The 21,252-nt window shown below is 48.0% G+C and overlaps 1 protein-coding gene and 1 pseudogene across 2 annotated transcripts; one reads left to right on the forward strand and one right to left on the reverse strand.

Annotated features, from left to right (window-relative positions):
- Positions 1-1,054: 1,054 nt before the first annotated feature.
- On the forward strand, positions 1,055-20,606 carry LOC114113800 (apolipoprotein L3-like). Of its 2 annotated transcripts, none has more exons than XM_042247202.1 (4): positions 1,055-1,369; positions 1,822-1,917; positions 9,296-9,403; positions 17,479-20,606. In XM_042247202.1, exons 1-4 carry the CDS (start codon positions 1,347-1,349, stop codon positions 18,428-18,430), a joined length of 1,179 nt encoding a protein of 392 aa, XP_042103136.1. In that variant the 5' UTR covers positions 1,055-1,346; the 3' UTR covers positions 18,431-20,606. The 2 variants fall into 2 exon arrangements, with proteins under 2 accessions (XP_042103136.1, XP_042103138.1); XM_042247204.1 differs by lacking the exon at positions 1,055-1,369 and adding an exon at positions 14,758-14,878 and having other exon boundaries at positions 1,834-1,917.
- On the reverse strand, positions 11,685-14,382 carry LOC114113799 (zeta-crystallin-like; annotated as a pseudogene).
- Positions 20,607-21,252: the final 646 nt, after the last annotated feature.

Genomic DNA, 21,252 nt, shown 5'->3' on the forward strand with positions numbered 1-21,252 from the left:
GAGTGCATATTTATTGATAACTTATCTTATAATGTTTAACTAAGAACAGTAAGACAAGGAAGAGACCAGAATTCTAGGATTAAGGAAGCCTCCTCCTGGAGGTCCAGAGGTAATCACATTAGAGTCATAAAGAAAGGACTTTGAAGATAAGGAGGTTTGTTCCGTGTGCAGAACAGCATCTAATTAATGCTGCCGTGTCAGTCAGAATATCTAACTTAAGGAAAGGGGGAAGAGCAAGCAAAAGCAATAAACCATGGTTTCCACACATATGGATTCGCTGAGTTCTGCATCTCATGGTGGTTTTGCTTGAATGTCCAGATTAGCTCATGCTAATAGAAGAGAGAAGAATCAGTAGGAGGAAATTTTCTGGGGAAAAAAATAGTTGAAAACAAAAAGTAACTTTAAACAAGGAGTAGAGTTTCCAATAGGCAAATGACAACCTTGGTTTGAGCTGTGGCACCTACCGTGAGTTGCAGAAAGCAAGCCCCTACCTCGCCCCTCCCCTTTGTTGCCTTATCGGCAAAATCAGACCAGATTCCTGACCTAATTTCCAGGGTGACTGTAAGACCAAACTGTAGCGTGTGGTCCTCATGGGATACCATCCATCCGTCCTCTGGCCCTCCCTCGAAAGCGGACAGGAGGCGACCATGATGACCGGGGCCCTGTTCTGGGACGAAGCAGGCCTGATGTTGGCAGGTGGGTCTCTATGAGGGGTCCAAGTACATCGCTGCCCCTACTGCTTGGGGCAAAAAAGAAAAGTCACCAGCAGCCCAGCTGCATGACTCTCAGGATGCGGGGCCTGTTCTTCTGTTTCTTAATCTGAAAATGGAGCTGAAGCTTCCTAGAGCTGGTGTGAGAGTCTGGACAGGCATGGTGTGGATGGTGCCTGCACAGAGTCTGTGCATGCCCAGTCCTTGACACACCAAGGCTCTTTGCTCGGGAACCAAACAGAAATTCAGACTGGTTTTCTATTGTAGGCTTTTCTGAGTTGTCAGGTCACTAGCCTTCCTGTAAAAGTGCTCCATTTGAAGAAAAGAGAACTGTGTCAAGTAGAAATAATCCAAGGGAGTAAAGAGCAGCATGCTCTCAGCCCTTCCTACAAACTTGGCATCCATCCCAATGGCCTTAACCACCAAGGCTGGGCCTCCTCAGGTGAGTTGCTGGGACCTGAAGGCACTAGTTCTGTCCCTGTCAGCAGGGCCAAGTCCAGAGGGACTTGATCAAAGGGTGGAGGTGGGTATGGACAGAGTGGCTGAGGGGTAGCCTTAGGACCCTCTCCCAGGTACCACAGGAGCGCAGCAGGGGACTCAGCAGGGGAGGCCCTGGAGGGCTTCTCAGAGGAGGTGATGGGAGATTTTGGCTCTGCAGGGTGAGTATGATTTCTCCAGGTCGGTTGCAGCAGGTGTCCCTGGCAGTTGGATCTGCATGAGCAAATCCTAGTAGCCACATGGGCATAGCCCTCTGCAGCAGCAGTATGGCCATGTGCTGGTGGAGCAAAGGTGAATAAGGCAGGCAGGCTAACAACTGTGTTGGGGTGGAGAGGACTGAGCGGGTGGGAAGACGGCCATGGGCTGGGGGAGTGGGTCGCCAAGGGACTCACAATGTGCTGCTATCAGTTCTCCTTCAAGGAGCCGACTCAGGGAGGACTGTGTCAAGGTCATGAAATGTCAGGGCTGGGCTTGTTTTTCTAAGGGGTCAGCAGAAGGGTGAGATTTGTTCAAGGTGGGGCCAGGGTGGGCAGGGTGTTGTTAACTTGAGCAACTCAGAAAAGAAGTTTTCACTTTCCCTTTTGATTCTCTGGGTATATCTGGGCCCCGAAAGTGTGTGGTCATTGCAGAGACGCACAGAAGGAGGCTGCATCTGCAGAGCTGAGAATAACTGGATCTTGTTCACACTCGGCCAGAGGAAGATTCCTGGGTAAGCAGGGGAGGGTAGGAGCCCTGCCCATCTCCCCATTCTCAGGATGACTGTCTGAGAAAAGGATGACTGACACCACTTTACAGAAGGGAAATGGAAGCTCATGGAGGTGAGGTCATGGCTCAAGGCATAGGTTATGCAGGGGCAGAGCCTGGATGTGGAGACAGATGTGTCTGTGTTCAGCAAAAGCTTTCCTAAACCAAGATGGTGTAGAGAATAGACGATGTAGGTCTCACATCACAGTTTACTGGCAGAGGGTAATCTTCTGGAAAGTGCAGGATGCCCGTAAATGGAAACACTCAGAAATGTGATGACACAATCGGAAAGAACTTTTATCAAGACAGACAAGGAAAACAAATCTAAGTGCTCCACCGCAGGTGTGGTGCTGTGTTTTCATGACGCTGGTTGCTTCATGTCCCAGTAACGGGCTCCATACCTCGTATTCTAGCCAGGCTGTGCCCGGGAGGGTGGAGGGAGCCCCAGCGGCCCTGGAGCAGGGGGAGCAGCAGAGAAGAGACAGGGCACCTGCCCAGTGCTGGGAGCTGCAGAAACTCCGCACAAACAGACCCACAACCAGGAAAGTGCAAGATTCCAGGGGAGACTGGACAGGAACTGGGGGAGAGAGCCGGGGGGAGGAGGGAAAACTCTAATTACAGGTAACATTTCACCTGGTGAGGCAGGTGGGGAAAGGCCTTGCAGGGGAGGGGCAGCCTAAGCGAAGGCCTGGACGCTGGGGGAATCAGAGTCCAGGCAGCTGGGCGTCCTCCAGGCCCCTGGTCCAGGCCCGGTGGAGTCAGGAGGGTGCAGAGGACAGGAGCAGGAGCCTCGGGAGGGCCTGGCGATGGGCTAAGGACTTTGAATCTGACCCTGCCTTCACCCCTCCCATCCCTGCCCGTAGAGTATGAGCTGTACCATGTGGAGGGAGATGTTTGGTAGAATCTCTGTCTGCCCATGGGAAGATAAGGGCTCTGCGTCTGGCCATGTAGTTGGGTGGGGAAAGGCTTCCCCACAGTACTCCCTTTTCCCAGAAACAGCCTTTCCAGGAAGTGATCTGGAGGCTAACAGAGGAAGGCACTCACAATAGAAATCCAGCAGAAGGGAGCACCATCCAACATCCACACCCAGCTGAGGCCCAAGACAAGGGTCAGGACCAGGACACGAATGGGAGGGAAGGACAGAAGGATAAGTCAAAGGTCATGATACATTTACAGTTCTTTGGCATCATCCAGGAGCTGGCCCTTCTGCTGGAGCCCTCCTCTTCTTTCTGGCTTGAATTTTCCTTCTCTTGTTTCATGATTTCAATTGGCTGCCCCGGCTCCTGGGGTCCTGCAGCTTTGAGGCAGAGAAGGAGGCAGGGGAGCAGCCAGTTCTCTTCTCCCACCTGCTTGGAGGAAGGTCTACCTCTGTGAATACTCTCCCATCCACAAGGTCAGTGCCTCTAGCCTCTGCCACCAGGCACACAAGCTAGTGGCACAGGGTGATGGTTACTCTTCCTGAGGGACAATCCTGGGTGTCACAGAGAGGAGATGATAGAAAGATTCTAGGATGGGGCTTAGGGGAGGGGATGTGGGGGAGGCTCTAACGATATGGGGCAATTCTAGGCTGGGTGCTGCCGAGAACTGGGGTCAGCTCTACCAGTTTGAGTCTCAGCAACCCCATCTGTGGAATTGGGGACCAGAGTGAGGATAAAGGTGCAATTGGTAAAGAAGGAGCAGTCCTGCTTTTCAGCCCAGGGAGGGGGTGTTTTCTTGGTGGGGGCGCAGTGATGGGTGTTTGCTGTCTCCTTCACTCCTGCTCTCAGGGTGACCCTGTGTGAAGCTGGAGTTCTGTGAGAGCCTTTACATCCAAGAGGAAAAGAACATCACCCTGTCGTGATACCAGGCCAGCTTTGGGATGTCAGGGCTTCTTTCTTTCTCAATCCTTTATAAACATCCGTGTAAATAAACAGAAGGGAATATCCCCACAGACTTCAAGACTGCTCTTCTTATTAAATTTATTTCATAACAAAATATTTTCTATTATACTTTCTCTTCTTTGCCCCATGAAAAGAAAAGAAAAATACCAGCTCAGTCCTGTCCAACTCTTTGTAGCCCCATGAACTGTAGCCCACCAGGCTCCTCTCCATGGGATTTCCTAGGCAAGAATACTTGAGTGGGTTGCCATTTCCTTCTCCAGGGGATCTTCCCGACTTGGGGACTGAACCCACGTCTCTTGCATTTTTCATCTCCTGCATTACCACAAGTGCAGTTTTTAAACTTTATGTCTCCCTTTTTGGCCACACTTTATCCAAAGACCTCTCATTTGATTATTATTATGAACTCATGGCCTTTCACAGACTCAACAAGGCCCAACAAAATATATTTATGGTAACATTACCTTTTATTATTATTATTATTATTGTTATATGTGGGCGCCCCTTCTGACCACTTCTCTGAACATCTTCAAGAGCATCCTTGCCTCTACAGGAGCAGAGATGCTGGCCTGTGGATGCCCCCCCTGCAAGTTATCTTGCTTCCTTTGAGTGGACAGAAGCCCATGGGTGTACATGTGGGTGGGCTACTGGGTACGCTGGGTGTCCAGATATTTGTTTAAGGCCACAGTTCACTCTCATTATTCTGGTTTCACCCTGTTTTCATGTCTACTTTTCTAGGGAACTTGGTTTCATCAGCACGAACATGTTCCTACGCTGACAGTTGTCACAGCAAGACTCACACTTATTTCTTGTTGGCACTTAATTCAACTGCTTCCCTCATTTTTGAGGTGGTGGTGCTAGAAACCACCCCATTCTTGGGGGTTCCTGAATGCTATAAAGTGACTTCTGCTGTCTTAGTGCTTCCCTGGTAGCTCAGAAAGGAAAGCATCTGCCTGTAATGTGGGCGACCTAGGTTTGATCCCTGGGTCGGGGAGATCCCCTGGAGAAGGAAATGGCACCCCACTCCAGTACTCTTGCCTGAAAAATTCCGTGGATGGAGGAACCTGGTAGGTTACAGTCCATGGGGTTGCAGAGTCGGACACGACTGAGCAACTTCACTAGTAGCTGTCTTAGAGTTAAAACAATAAAAAATCATAAGTACATATGGTTAAAAAAATCAATTTGTGCAGAGGGTTCTACTCATTCCTTCCCAAGGAAAAGCTTCTTTCATTTCAGTTCAGTTGCTCAGTCATGTCCAACTCTTTGCTACCCCATGGACTGCAGCACACCAGGCCTCCCTGTCCATCACCAGCTCCCAGAGTTTACTCAAACTCACATCCACTGAGTTGGTGATGCCATCCAACCATCTCCTCCTCTGTCGTCCCCTTCTCCTCCTGCCTTCAACCTTTCCCAGCATCAGGGTCTTTTCAAATGAGTCAGCTCTTCACATCAGGTGGCCAAAGTACTGCGGTTTCAGCTTCAACATCAGTCCTTCCAATGAATATTCAGGACTGACTTCCTTTAGGATGGACTGATTGGATCTCCTTGCAGTCCAAGGGACTCTCAAGAGTCTTCTCCAACACCACAGTTCAAAAGCATCAATTCTTCAGCCCTCAGCTTTCTTTATAGTCCAACTCTCACATCCATACATGACTACTGGAAAAATCATTGCTTTGCCTAGACGGACCTTTGTTGGCAAAGAAATGTCTCTGCTATTAAATATGCTGTCTAGGTTGTTCATAACTTTTCTTCCAAGGAGCAAGCATCTTTTAATTTCATGGCTGCAGTCACCATCTACAGTGATTTTGGAGCTCCCCAAAATAAAGTCTGTCACTGTTTCCATTGCTAGCCCATCTATTTGCCATGAAGTGATGAGACCAGATGCCATGATCTTAGTTTTCTGAATGTTGAGTTTTAAGCCAGCCTTTTCACTCTCCTCTTTTACTTTCATCAAGAGGCTCTTGAGTTCTTTGCTTTCTGCTATAAGGGTGGTGTCATCTGCATATCTGAGGTTATTGATATTTCTCCCAGCAATCTTGATTCCTGCTTGTGCTTCTTCCAGCCCACCGTTTCTCATGATGTACTCTGCATATACATTAAATAACCAGGGTGACAATATACAGCCTTGACGCATTCTTTTTCCGATTTGGAACCAGTCTGTTGTTCCATGTCGAGTTCTAAGTTCCTGACTTGCATATCAATTTCTCAGGAGACAGGTCAGGTGGTCTGGTATTCCCATCTTTTATGAATTTTTCACAGTTTATTGTGATCCACACAGTCAAAGGCTTTGACATAGTGAACGAAGCAGAAGTAGATGTTTTTCTGGAACTCTGTTGTTTTTTCTATGATCCAACAGATGTTGGCAATTTGAGCTCTAGTTCCTCTGCCTTTTCTAAATCCAGCTATTTTTTAGATAGTTAATCAATGTCTTTAAATTATATTTGGAGAAGGAAATGGCAACACACTCCAGTATTCTTGCCTGGAGAATTCCATAGACAGAGGAGCCAGGTGGGCTATAGTCCAAGGGGTCACAAAGAGTCAGACACAGTGAGTGACTAATGCACACAGAAATGATATTACTACATTGGGAGGTGGAATCGTGTGAGAATGTGCTCAGGAGGCAGGAATCTGGACTTCGATTCTGACTCTAGCACTAGCTGTGTGTTTTGAGTAAATTATTTAACCTCTCTGAGCTTCAGTTTCCTTTCTTATATGATTATTGTGAGAACTAAAAGGAAGTGAATTCATACCAAGCAATTGGGAAGGTGACTGGTGCATAGTTGGGTATCCTCAACCACAATAGCTAATCAGTATTAGGTATTGCATTTTTTATTTTCTTGATTTAAAAATTTGTACATTATTCATTTCTTACTAGGAAAAATAAAGATTTCATTTATTTTTATACTTTTCTTATACCCTTCCCCATCTTCTGCTTGTATCATTATTTCTCTAGTTTTATATCCATTAGGAAGCTTTGCATTTGTAAACATTTTATTTACATATTTATTTGTTACACTCTCAACTGGAGCTACTATTTCTTTACTCCTAGCTTTGTAAACAACTCTTCCCTTCAGAGCTTCAGCTCCTAAGTTCTAGAAATGTATTTTAATTTTTATATTGATTAAATGAATTGTTAAATATTAAATATATCAACAATACTTCAGTTTTAAAACAGCATGCAAAATAATCAAAATGGGAAAACCAGGACTTGGACATACATTAATTTACCTTAGATTAAAAAAAAATCAAACAAGAGAGTTTAAATATTTATGACATTTTAATACATTTTTTTAGAGCTAACTTGTACCAAATAGCTGCACGTGCTTCTGGGCAGAACTTTAGTTTTTCCTGATGTTTCTAATTGGCTTCATTTTCACCCCTTGCACTGTTTATTTTCAACATTTCCTCCATTTCTTTCCACTGTTTATCTTCAACCTTTCCTCCATTTCTTTCCAACTGTGCCTCATGTGGTACCGAGTCCCCTGTCCCACAGACTCTGCACTTCTTATCCCATTCTGGACTGGTTTCTCTCTAGGTCTGCTGCGCGCCCAGCTGGGATCCTTGGATTCCCTTCCGGCTGGCTTGGTGTTCCTGACTCCTGGATCCCACGTCTATCTCTCTTGTGGGTATCCTTTATCTTCCTCCATAATTACACAAACACACCACCTATTGTTTTTCCCTGCACCTCAACTGCAAGTAACTTTCTGAAAAGCCTGGTGAAGGGTGAAGGCTGCTGAGAATGTGGGATGGGGTGTGGGGGTGTGGGCTTGTCCCCTGCTCTCCCCTCGGCCTCCCTCTCATCTTGCTCCCTCTCCGGGGCTCTGCTCAGCAGACCGTTCTCTCCTGTGAACACCCTCCCTGTTTCTCTCCCTCTGCTGCGCTCCTCTTCACTCAGCTATCACTTCTCCACCCAGTGAGTCTTCAAACATTTGTTGAAGACTCTGGTCTCCTGTTGCCCCCATGCTTGTTTTTATTAGCAGCAGAGGAAGAAGAGGGAGGCTATGGTGAGTGGGGTGAGCCCACTGAGTGGGGTGGAATCTAGTCTACCAGGGGCAAGACTTCTGACCTGGGCCAAATCATAAAACTTCTGTACTTCAGCTTCCTTATCAGCAGATGGGGATACAATGTACACATATCAAATGTTAATGGAATAACATCCAAGTTATCATAAGTAAAGTTTCAGAGCCAGTACCAATGCAGAGCGATGACCACAAACACGAGTCACTCTTACCAGTAGCTGTTTTTATACCTGTAAGTACCTCTACTATCATTTCAGTCAGGTCTCAGGAGGAGGAGTTGACAAAGGCTCTTTTGCTTTCTTAAAACAGTAGCTAGATGTAATCAACATCTGCTTTCCTATTTCTCCCATAGCGAGATAATCACATGCAGAACCAAAGTAAATTTTTTATATATAAAGACCTGAAGCCTTTTTTTAAAAAAGACCACTGAGAATGGGAAAGTCTGAAAGGATGGACACCCTCATATATTTATGAGTATGATCATAAATTATGACACTTTGCATAACAGTGTGGCTCTAGGTACGAAAATTTTTTAGGTACTGATTCCTTGTGATTTCGTAATTCTACTTCTAGAAATAGCGTAAGGGAACAGTCTCAAATGTGAGTGCAGTTTAATACAAGGAGAATGTTCTTTATTATTTACATATGGTATTAGAACCAACCTAAAGCCCAGTAGTCAGTAGAGGACAGCAGAGAGGACCGGACACCATCAGGGTCCTCAGCCACGCAGGGCAGGGACACAGGAAGTGCGGTGGGGCTGGCAGGACTCCAGGCCCTTGTGAGATGAAGGCTCTTGCAGAAGCAAGGAAGACCTGGGCTCTTGGAGTTGCACCACAGGAACTTTGTCAAGGCTGACTCTAGCCTGGGGGCAAGACATCATTTTAGAATGAGAAGCGTCATTTACCAATAAACATATATCCACAAGTAATTATTTTCATGTATTAAATGGAGTAGAGCACAGTCATCACAAACCTGGGATTTGGACCAGAAAGTCCAGGCTCTGGCACCCGTGTGGAAAACTGGGCTGACCCAAAGTTAGATTAGTTTCAGGAGCCTGCATGTCATAGACGCTGGACCAACATCACCTATTACCGGTTCGTAACAGACCTGCTCCAGCCTCACGTAATTTCCAGAGTGCTCCTTCCTGCCTGCTCTTCTGTCTCTGGCTTTATTACCCCTATAACTTCACAGATGGCTGTCTCCTCTGTCATTATCTTCTCCTCATACCCCAACAGGACTCTGACTTGGAGGAAGTTGGACGGAGGTGAGTAGCTTTCCTTAACTAGTGACCTGCAGAGCCCAGGGGACAGAGAGCCACGCTGGGTTAAGTTCCCGGTGGCCCTGGTGGCCGTCCCAGAAGAACCCCCCTGAGGCCTCAACCCGCACTGCTCCCTCAGCCGCGGCTCACTCGTGATCGAGCCCACAGTCTGTGTTTTCTCTCCCCAAGGGTGAGGTCACACCTCCTTCCAGCCTCACGCAGACCAGGAGCTGAAGGGAGATCTCTGAGACCGTGCTGCTGCCACCATGAGCTCAGAAAACCTCGGAGACCGCTCAGGTAGGCAGCTGCCTCTTTTCTGGCCAGTTCCTACATGTGACCCAGAGTTGAGAGTGGTTCCTCCAGGCAGAGTTAACCTACAGAGGAATCAAGAACCAAGAAGAGGATGGAAAAGCATCCTGGAGCCCCTCAGGGGGGCCATGTGAAGTTCCCCCAACGGGAGCGTGTCCACAGAGCCTCTTTCCCAGTCGTCTCCTTGGGGAGCCACTTGCTCGGTGCTCTCGTCCTCCCCCACTGCCCTCTTGCTAGTGACTCAGAAGTGAGGCCAGGACAGCCCATGGGGAGGGGGAGAGCAGAGGGAGTCCCCAAGGCCAAATGGGGCAGCAAGAGGAGGTCGCCCAGGGCCCCTGGAGCTCCTCCTGCCCTCTCCCTTGGCCTGAGCCTCCTCCTGCTCCCAGAGCCTGGGGCATCACCACAGACACCATTCCTTCAGCTCTCACCCTGCCGCCTGCCCAGCCGCTCTGCAAGACTCAGCGGACAGTGAACCGAACCCGTCTACCTTTGCCACCTTCCCCTTGGAGGGGAGGGGTGACAGGGTTGTGCACAGGGTCACATCTGGCTCCACCCCTCCTCTAGCTGGTGGATCCCCTCCCCTGCCCATTCTGAGTGTCTCTGGTTAGGATCCTCTCGCATAGTGGTCTTACTCAATGGTGGGTGGTCCTAAACCCTTTTTTAAAATTAGGTAACATTGGTTTATCATGTTCTAGAAGTTTCTTGTGAACAATGCTGCACTTCTACTTCTGTGTATGCTGCAGTGTGCTGCTATAGTCTCTGCTTAGATGCTCAGTCCTTGTTGACTCTTTGCAACCCCCATGGACTGCAGCCCACCCGGCCCCTCTGTCCATGGGGTTCTCCAGGGAAGAATTTTGGAGTGGGTTGCCATGCTCTCCTCCAGCTGCAGCATACTCACTACCAAAATTTAGTTGGAAAAATCCCTATGTCGCAGAATGAAGAAATCACAGGTTTAAATTGAGGAGGATTCACAGCCATGTCCAAGAAGTGTCTGACACTTGACCTTGGGTTCCACCTCTGAGCTTTCTGCTCACTGGCCTTGGGCTGTCCCTTCTCCTGTCTGAGTCTCACGTTCTTCTTCTGTGAAATAAGAATAATGCCTCTGTGTGTTCATGTACCAGGAAACACATCTTACATCGTGTCCCAGCCCCTCCCACATATATATATATCCTAGTTGCCTATGTCTTACCTTCAGTTCCGTAACCTCTAGATCCCTGAAATCACACAGGGATTTTGGTCACTAATTTGAGCAGTGATCTTGCCCTGTACTGATCCGAGGTTAGTTATTTTCATTACATTCTTTACCCCATTTCATGTGAATATTCTCTTGGTTCACTGCCAAAACATGGAGCACACATATGCAGGGTTTTGCCAGTCTCTGCTGGGAGCAGAAACTCACAAATCACACACGCCTGGATTCTTTCTCTGTGAGTGTGGGCTTGTGCTTGTTGGTTCAGTCGTGTTCAGTTCTTTGCAACCTCATGGACTGTAGCCCGCCAGACTCCTCTGTTCTTGGGATTTTCCAGGCAAGAATACTGGAGCGAGTTACCATCTCCTATTCCAGGTGATCTTCCCAACCCGGGGGTCGAACCCATGACTCCTGTGTCTCCTGCATTGGCAGACGAATTCTTTACCACTGTAACACCCTAGAAAGCCCTCGTTCTCTTTCTAAAAATTAAAATTGTACATTCCTGAAGACATCTAAATCCCAGGATTAGATAATGACTCTGGAGGGTTGGAAGCCCAAGATCATCAAGGTAGTGGCGGTTTCTGGTGAGACCTCTCCGCCTGGCTTGCAATTCTCAGCTGCCCTCTAACTGTGTCTTCACATGGCCTTTCCTCTGGAGGAGGGGGCAGGAAGAGAGAGAATCTGGTGTTTTCTTTTCTAATAAAGACAACACTCTTATTGGACTAGGGGCTCACACTTATGACTTCATTTTACCTCAATTGCCTCTTTAAAGGCCCAGTCTTCGAATACAGTCACTGGGGGTTAAAGCTTCAGCATATGAATTGGAGGGTGATGGTGGGAAAAGCAGTTCCACCAATAACCCCCGGTGACTCTACCAACAGTGCCCAGGTGATCACTACTCAGGAAGATGAATTTCAACAATTTATACTAAATAGCACTTAAAAAAATTTTTGCTCTAGAATTTGTTGCAGTTATCATATTATGATAACAAAAGCAGATCATTCTTAAGGCATGAACTTTGTTTATTAATTTAAATAAAAATATACGATCCCTGTCACACATAGATACAATTCTGAAAGGTTACTTCCATGAGTTGTGAGCGAATCTGGTATCCTTGGCCTCTAAAGAGAAGACTTCAACCTGGAGCCAGAGACAAGGTTGGATCACTCAGAGCTTTTTTGTAGTAGAGTTTTATTAAAGTGTAAATGGGGTAGAGAAACCTTCTAACATAGACTTCGGAAGGGGACAGAAAGAGTGCCCCCTTGCTAGTTTTTAGCAAGGCATTATATGCCTGATAGCAAGCTGCTGATCGTATAAAAGAAATGCCTCAGACAGAGAGTGCTGTACCAGGCTCCTCTCCCACAACATGCATTTTGAGATAGAATGTCACAAGGGGACTCACCTCTGGCCATAAAACAATTGACATGAATCTTGAAGAAAGGCAGATTTCCAAGCAAATGAATAGTTTCAATAACACAGCTTAAGAAAAACATTTCCATGAGAAATACACATTGGTTAGCTCAAGGTTTGAGAAAAAGTTAAGTTCAGGGGGCACCAGATGTCATCATGGCAACACAGGATTACAGGAGCCTTTCAATCTCATGTAGATAAGGGGGAAACGTCTGCCGCTAGCAGTTTATTTCCTCCTGCCACGTGGGGACCCCTGTCCTTCCTCCCCGACTGTAATCCTTTATTTCCCCCCTTTTCATTTAGGAGAATATGGCTACTAGGGAAAAAGGGTGGCAATTCTGTTCAGACTGCTTTGAGCTGGCCAGGGACACAGACCCTAAATTGTTGAGGCAGCATGTTCTGCTTACCCTCATATTGAGGATCTTTGATCCAGTAGGGCCCAGGTAATAGTTGGAGAAGGCTGTGGCATGTGCCATTTGTAACTTGAAAGCCTTCATGCGGCTAGAAACAAGTTGAACCAATCAGTGCGTATATATGTGGAAACCATGCACCTGATGTGCTGAGTCACTTCGTCCTGTGCGACTCTCTGCAGCCCTATGTACTGTATGTAGCCCGCCAGGCCCCTCTGTCCTTGGGATTCTCCAGGCATGAATACTGGAGTGGGTTGCCACGCCCTTCTCCAGGGGATCTTCCTGACCCAGGGGTCAAGCCCACATCTCCTACATCTCCTGCACTGGCAGGCAGAATCTGTACCACCAGCGCCTCCTGGGAAGCCCAACTACGCACCTAGTATCATATTACACCAGAGAGAAGGCTGATGTCCTCAGAGAGTACATGGATCATTGGTAGTTAGTGACTAACCTAGTGAATAGCATAAAATGCTGGGGAATATTGGAAAACTAACAGATTTCTCTGGACATGGTTTATCTTGCCCTTCTGAGACACCTGTAGATCTAGATGAGATTAGTTTAGAAAAGGGGTCTCATTTAGTTCAGAGAATCGTCAGAGTCCAGTATGGTTCTGGGCTAATCAGAGACTAAAGAACCTTTGTAAAGAGAAGTAGGCTTGGGAATCAAGAGTCCTATTTTGAATTAGCATGTTTTAGTCAAAGGTATGGAATTCATGATAAGCATTGGTTAGGAATTTCTGTAATGTCCTCCAGAGCCAAGTGACCACTAACATCCTATTTCCCACTATTCCTTGATGAGAGGTAGAAGGCATAAGAATATTCCCAGCTATAAAATAAACTGCACTCCAACGCCTATGAATCCTAAGATAAATATTTTTTTTAATGGAAGAAACTCACTGAATCAAACGATTGCTAAGCAGAGCAAATGCAGTGTACATAAAACTAAGGTAAGAAACCTCTTAATTACACAGGAAATCAATGGAAGGATTAATGATTTTAAGAGAAGAATCATTTTTCCTGTGGCGCCACTGCTGTGAATGATATATTCATGAGCCTGGGCCACCTTCTCCAGTGAATTCCGGGGATCTATTACTAGCCTCAACTAACCAATTCATTCCGGCTTGGAGGGCTGATGCAAACTTCTGGAATTCCTCCTTGGAGGATGAAGGGAGAGCTACTCCTCTTATGCTAGATTCCTTGTTATGGATCCTGTGGATTTATTTCAATAGGACCTCTGTGGCCAACAGCTATTACTTGTCCTCCATGTGACAAAAAATTTAAATCTTTGAGAAATTTGACATTAGCAAACATTTCAATAATCACATCAACTCTTTTTTCACCAACAGATTTCTTAGTTTTATCAATATTATTAGCTTCTTTGGGATTAAACACTTTGTGAGCTCCAATTTGCAACACAATCTTTTGTCCTTCCTCAGTAGTAGCTGTGCCCAAAATCTTTAAGCCGTAAGCTCTAACCATGTGGCATGCTGCTCTTCCAGCTCCTCCACCTACCCCAGAACACTTCCTCCAGCTTTCACGGGAACTGTGGAGCAGACTCGATAAGCAGTAAAGCACGAGATGCTGATGGCAGCTCCTTGTTTAAAGTCCAGTTTTTTGGGGAAGTGTGTAAACAGTGTGAAGGGCTTCCAGAGCAAACTCGGTGTAGCCCCCAGAGACCGTCCTGGTAGTGAATATCACCTTTCTTGAAAGCAGATACAATCTCTCCAGCAGCTTCTACTATCCCAGCCACATCTCAGCTAGGAGTATAAGGTAGAAGTGGTTTTATACTGTGAGTGCCAGAGTGGATATATGCGTCCACTGGGTTTACACCACATGCTTGGACTTTGTTGGAACCGGGTGGTCTTTCAGAATTGGTACAGCAACATCCGACTGGAGTTTCAGCACTTTGGGTCCACCAAATTCAAACACTCAATAGCTCTCTTCAACTTCTGTCGCCATGGTGATCTAGATACCTGTTCTAGAGTGGATTGTCATCATCTGCGAGCCCTCCCCCACGTTACACAGGGTTAAAAAAAAGAGCTACCCAATACCATTCATGATCCACCACAAAATCTTCAGCGCTTTCCCGGTGACTCAGACAGTGAAGAATCTGCCAGAAATGTGGTAGATCTGGATTTTATCCCTAGGTTGGGAAGATCCCCTGGAGGAGGCAATGGCTACTCACCCCAGTATCCTTGCTTGAAGAACCCCATGGACAGAGGAGCCGGCTACAGCCCATGGGGTCACAAAGAGTCAAATAAGACTCAGCGACTAACACTTTCCCTTTTTCTCTTCACAAATTCTTCTAACCTCATTCGCTTTCCTTTCATCTAGATATTGAGATCTTTTTTGAGGATGTTGCTGAGTGTCTCTGGAACATACTGAGCAGAGAGGAACTGCTTCTCCTGCTGACTAAATTCCTGAAGAAAATTGAGGCTAATGCTGGTTTGTCCAGGTAACCTGTACGGGTGTATTGGCATCAGGAAGGTCACCCACACCCTGCAGCACCAGACTACAGTTTTGCTAGCAGGCACACCTCCTCCAAGCAGGACCCTATGGTGGGGGTTGAGGATGTTCCTTCTCAATATCTCATGAGGAATGTTTCCTCCATGTCATTTGCTGGCATTGAACAACCTCAGGTTGAGAAACGATGAAACCTGCAAGGACGGGGCTGGTTATACAACCTTGGACAAATTACGGAGCTATTCTCTGCCTTAGCTTCCTCATCTGTTCAGTTTTATTGTGAGGATACTGAGATCATGCATGCAACGATCTTCCCATAATGAGTAATACAGAGTAGGTACTCAATCAATACTAACATTTAAAAAGCTTGTTGGGAAGAATTTTCTCTCTGGTGATGAGAACCAAGCAGAATTTCCTTTGGGGCAAGTCAGGAAATCCTGACACCATCGTTTGTATTACTCGGGCTTCTGCCTAGATAAAGGCTTTCTAGTCCCCATCTTGGGAACTGCACCAAGCCTGCAGGATCCTGCTGGCCCATAAAGCAGAGGGGCTGGAGAGGAACTGGGCGGAGCTGGTGGGATCCTGGATCTAGCCCTGCCTGGCTCCTCGGCTCTGGGCTTATGTGTTAGAGCTTCAGATTTGCATGTGTCCGTGGGAATAGCAATTCAGTCTGATGGACTATGGTGATGGCCTCAGAGTGAACTGCAGGTCAGAGGTGGGGAACCAAGTGCACTCATCTCGTCCAAAGGCCCAGGGAGGCCTGCACCAGGGTCCGACCCAGGGGTCAGGGTGGTGCAGAGGGTCCAGGCTGGAGGACGAGTAGGCAGGCTTGGGCAGCAGGGCCAGGACTAGAGTGAGGAGAGTGGGCCCTGAGGACACAGGACTGAAGGGTCTGTGACCCTAGCAGAGGCCCCCTGAGGGGGAGGGGGGACATTTCTTCCCTCCCTGACAGGATCCCCTCATGCTGGGCTAGAGGGCCCTGGGTGACCCTGTCTGCACAACCTGCCTGGGACCTGGGTTCTCACTCCATCTGGGACCCTCTTCTAATCCACATGGAGCCTCCCTGACATGGAAGGCCTTGTGGCTCAGTGAGCCCTCCAGGGTCACAGTGAGTGGCTGTGATTGTGTGTCATTTGAGGGATTCTGAGGAGCCGCACGCATCCCCACTGATGAGGAAAACACTTCCTCCACCCGCTGTGCAAGTGCCGGTCTCTTCAGGCTCAGCCGTTCAGATGGGCGTTTCCTCAAGTCTCTTGAACCTTTAGAGGATCCACAAAATTCCACATGGCCTTGGGGTACAGGCTCATGAGGCTGTCACAAATTAACATGTGACCCCTGAGAGGTCAGGGGTGCTGGGTGCTGGGTCAGGAGTCAGTGAGGTGGGCTGCAGAGACCAGGGGAACCAGCAACACGTCTCCCGATCTCCAGGCAGCTGGGGCAGTGGATGGACTCAGGGACCTGCTGCTGGGAAGGCCAAGGACACAAGCCTTAGAAGACAGCAGATGGCAGACTAAAGGACTGTTAAAGTGCCTTCTAGTTCTGACTTTGGGCTTTTTTTTTCTACAAATTCTAAGTCACAGAGACAGCCAGTCTGCAAAGGGTGAGGACACAGTGCCCAGGACTATGCTTTCATTTGAGCCAATGGCAAATTTAGGGGATCCCCAAAACCACCCTCAGGTTTGAGAATTCTCTATAGAGCAGATAGGACTCACTGAGAGCCATCCTGATCCCAGTGTATTACAGGAAGCCTGTGGGTTTCCGTCAGTCACAGGGCAGAGTCTGGGCGGATTTCACACCCAAAGCTTCGATTGTCCCCAGGATGCGTTACTGTTCTGGAACTCGGGGTATGGCAGGGAACAGGGAACACTGCCTGCCAGGGACACTCACCCATTAAAAAAAAACTTATCCTGACTGGTGGTCTCCAGCGCCTCCCTGAGGTCAGACTAATGTCCTAGAGTCCAGCTCCTCCAAGGCCCCATCACATGTCTCCTAGTCAGACTCAACAGTGGCCAAAAGGCCCAGGCAGACAAGGACACTCGTATCAGCAAGAATATTCTAGGGGCTTAGGGACCACTTCCCAGTAGCCAAGGGCAAAGATCAGGTTGACCCCTCACTACACAGCGAGGCCCTTGAATGCAGGCTTTCTGCTCTAATCCCTCTTCTCTTTGTTTCTCTGTGGAGTTCCCACTCACCAACTCTTCATCCCTACCAAATGCATTTTTTTTTTTTTGGCTGAGCCACATGGCTTGTGGGATCCTTGGTCTCTGACCAGGGACTAAGTCATGCCCGAGGCAGTGGGAGTGCAGAGTCATAACCTCTAGACCACCAGGGAATTCCATCAAATATCTCTCTTAAGTTACGCGTGTCCTAAGGCGACTTTTGTTCATCTGTTAGAGGATTGAAGAAGTATATGGAGCATCTACAAGGTAGAAAACCTGTGTTTAATGTTGAAAGAGGAAATTTTACTTTTGTAAATCTCTTTTCTAATTGATTTAGAGCACTGTCTCTGTATTTATGCAGAACAGACGTTTTTGAACCTATTTTACAGACAAGCAAACTGCCTTTCTAACCCCTTGACCTTCATTGTTACAGGGAAGACGTGAATGCACTACACGAATATCTGAATGAAATGAAAAGAGACTTGGCTGGGAAGGAGCAAGAAACGCTTCCAAAAGAGCATCTGGATAGGAAGAGGTTTCTGAAGAAGTTTCCTCAGGTGACACAGCAGCTGGTGGAGCTCAAAAACAAGCTCCTGGAGCTTGCAGACAGTGTTGGAAAAGTCCACAGGGACTGTACCATCTCCAATGTGGTGGCCCACAGCACCGGCGCTTTATCTGGCGCCCTGACCATCCTCGGCCTGGCTCTGGCACCCGTGACAGCGGGGGCCAGTGTGGCACTCTCAGCCACTGGAATAGGGCTGGGAGCAGCGGCTGCTGTGACCGCTGTGTCCACCAGCATCGTGGAACATGTGAGTAGGTCATCAGCAGAAAACAAAGCCAGTCAATTGATGGCAATTGGTGTCAAGAAGTGGAAGATGCTCCTAGAGGTACTCAAGAGCAACCCCCAAATTGTTCCCACAACAGATAAATTGGCAGAAGCCGAGAAACGCCTTGAAAGAAATATACATGCCATGGAGACAGGTGAAGCCATCCCTGACTCTGAAGTCAGTGCAAACGTCTACCTGAGCCCTGGGAGAATCGCAGCCCCAGCCATCCAGCAGGTAGAGGCAGGTTTCAAAGGCACGGCTTTGGCTGTTACCAAAGGAGCCCGGATCGCGGGGGCGGCCACCGCAGGGCTCTTCCTCCTGGTGGATGTGGGCTTCCTGGTGAAGGAGTCAATGCACCTGCACGATGGTGCAAAGGCAGCATCGGCTGAAACCCTGCGGCAGCGGGCCAGCGAGCTGGAGAGGAAGCTGGAGGAGCTCACCCAGATCTACAGGCGTCTGCAAGAGGAGCCCACTCCACCACCCCCAGAGAGTGAGGGTCCAGGGACACATTCAGGGTCCAGGTGCGGAGGCACATTCTCAGGGAAAAAAGGAGAGTGAGACAAACTTGTTGGAGCTGAGGGTTAGGAAACTGGCATTTCTGCAGCTGAGCACAGGAGGGGAGGGGTGAATGTAGGTGATAGATGGGGAGAGAGGAGGAGCCTGGATCAAGGGAGGAAGGGGGACTGGAGAATGGGCGGGGGCAAGGGAGAAACCTCTTATTTTTTTCACACTATGAACTTTCTATTTGTATTGGGGAATAGTCGATTAACAGTGCTGTGATAGTTCCAGGTGAACAGTGCAGGGACGCAGCCATTCACATACATGCATCCATTCTCCCCCTAACTCCCTTCCCTTCAGAAACCACTTACTTTGAACTAAAGACGACCCTGGGGGCAGAATAAAGGGAGAGGCAGGGGATCTAGCAACGAGACACAGAAATACGGAAGGGCTGAAAACGGGGGATAGTCAGAGAGGCAGGACCGTTGGGATCCAGGAGAAGTAGCAGGGGCTACTCTCTCTCGCCCTTCCCGGGGTCTGATGCCCCAGCCAGAACAGTCTCCCCCTGGTGGTGGCCTCTGGCCCGACTTCTCCAACAACTCGCCTTTGAACCCAGCATTTTATCTTAATTAGGCTGTGACTTCTTTTGTCTGCTTGCTTCTTTAATTGAAGTAGAGTTGATTTACAATATTCTGTTAGTTCAGGTGAACATCGAAGTGATTCAGTTATACATAATCTGTGTATACATCTATATTCTTTTTAATTTTTTTCATTACAGATTATTATAAGATACTATTATTCCCTGTGTTATACATAAAGTCCTTGTTTTTTTAATCTATTTTATGTATGGTAGTGTGCATCTGTTAATGCCATACTCCTAGTTTACCCCTCTCTCTCTTTTGTAACAACCAGTTATGTTTTCTATGAGTATGAGTCTATTTTGGTTTGTTCATAAGTTCATTTGGACTCTTTCTTTTTTTGGCCATGCCCAGCAGTTTGTGGGATCTCAGATGCCTAATGTGGGATAAACGTGGCCATAGCAGCAAAACCACCAAATTCTAGCCCCTAGAGCACCAGGGAACCATCTAGACTACTTCTTAGATTCTCCATACAAGTGATATTACATATCTGTCTTTTCTGCCAGACTTACTTCACTGAGCATGATCACCTCTAGATCCATGCATGTCACTACAAAAGGCATTCTTCCATCCTTTTTATGGCTGAGTGATATTCCACCGTGTGTATGGACCACATTGTCTCTATCCCTGCATCTGCTGACAGCATCTGGGTTGCTTCCACGCTTTGGCTATTGTGAATAGTGCTGCTGTGAACATGGGGTGCGTGTATTTTTTCCAATTGGAACTTTTTCTTTTCCAAATATATGCCCTGAATGGGATCGCTGGATCACAGGATAGCTCTATTTTTAGTTTGTAAGGAACTTCTTTACTGTTTTCCATAGGGCCACACCAATTTATATTCTCAGCAACAGTGTAGGAGCCTTATCTTTTCTCCACATCATCTCCAATACTTTTACTTGATGGCCCTTCAGATTGTTAAGGGGTGATCCCTTGTTGTAGTTTTGATTAGCATACACAGAAAATGAGCTGGTTGGATGGCATCACTGACTCAATGGAGATGAGTTTGAGTAGACTCCAGGAGGTGGTGATGGACAGGGAGGCCTGGCGTGCTGTGGTCCATGGGGTCGTGAAGAGTCGGATGCGACTGAGCGACTGAACTGAACTGAACTGAATAATCAGCGGTGTTCAGCCCCTTTACATATGCTGGCCAGCCATCTGTACATCTTCTCTGAAGACTGGTCTGTGTAGAGCTTCAGGCAGTGGCTTCCTGATGACCGTGGTGGTGATGGTGGTGGTGGCAGCAGGGGTGTGGCAACGCAGTGGGTGGAGCATCTGGCAAGCATCCAGGTGCCCTTTGAGTTCAGGGTGCACCAAGAGACCGACGAAATTCCCATGAAATTCCCAGTGTTGTGTAGGAACAGGGATTGATTTGGGAAAAACAGGAAGAAAGATGAAAGCAGAAGGCATCAACACGTCAAGGAACTATGCAGTGTGTCAAGGAGATCAACCAGCCTGGGGTCAACCGACAAGGCCTCTCTGACCCTCAGTTTCCTCCTCAGTTGGGGATGGAGCAGAATAAGATATTCTAGGGCCATCTGCCTCTCTCCACATTGTGTTCTACAGACTTTAGTTCAATAAATACGAGCTGATTCCCTGAGGCTTTCTTGCATTGATTGATGAGCTCAGCTGGGCTCCGGATGCCCAACCTCCTTCCCCATGAGCCTGTCTCCCAGGGTCTCAGGGAACACGTCCTCCATGGCTCCTCCTGCCTGCCCTCTGGGCTCCCATAAGTCGTTTCCCTCAGACCCTGGAGCCCCAGGCCCCAGGGACACCCGCGGGAGCCCATGTCGTCTGACTTGGGCTGAGCACGGGGATGGTCTTCCTCCAGCCCCCGGGGACCAAGATGGACACGGGGCACCTGAGGGTGATTGAGAGCCGAGGGCTTGTGTGCAGGTTTGAGGGGGGTTCAGCAGAGGGGTAGGGAGAGACAGCACACGCCTCACCCAGGCTGCTTTCATGTTTCACCAGGACTCCTGCAGGAACTTCCAGAATGGTCTTCATGTGTTTACCTTGGGGCACTGCCCCGCCTCACCTGTCTATTGCCCACACAGGGCTAGAATGACTCTTAAGAATATTGGTCTTAGCCCTACCTGCTTCCCCTCCTCCACGGCTGCCGATGACTCTGAGCACAGACACTCAAAGCCTCCCTGCAGCCTAGCCTGCTGGAGCCTGTGGTCCCCCAAGAGCAGAGCTGGATGCCAGGCTCACTCCATCCCCAGGAGCAGGACTGAGGGGCTGGGGGAA

Source organism: Ovis aries, chromosome 3 (genome assembly GCF_016772045.2).
Source record: "Ovis aries strain OAR_USU_Benz2616 breed Rambouillet chromosome 3, ARS-UI_Ramb_v3.0, whole genome shotgun sequence".
Lineage (NCBI taxonomy): Eukaryota > Metazoa > Chordata > Mammalia > Artiodactyla > Bovidae > Ovis > Ovis aries.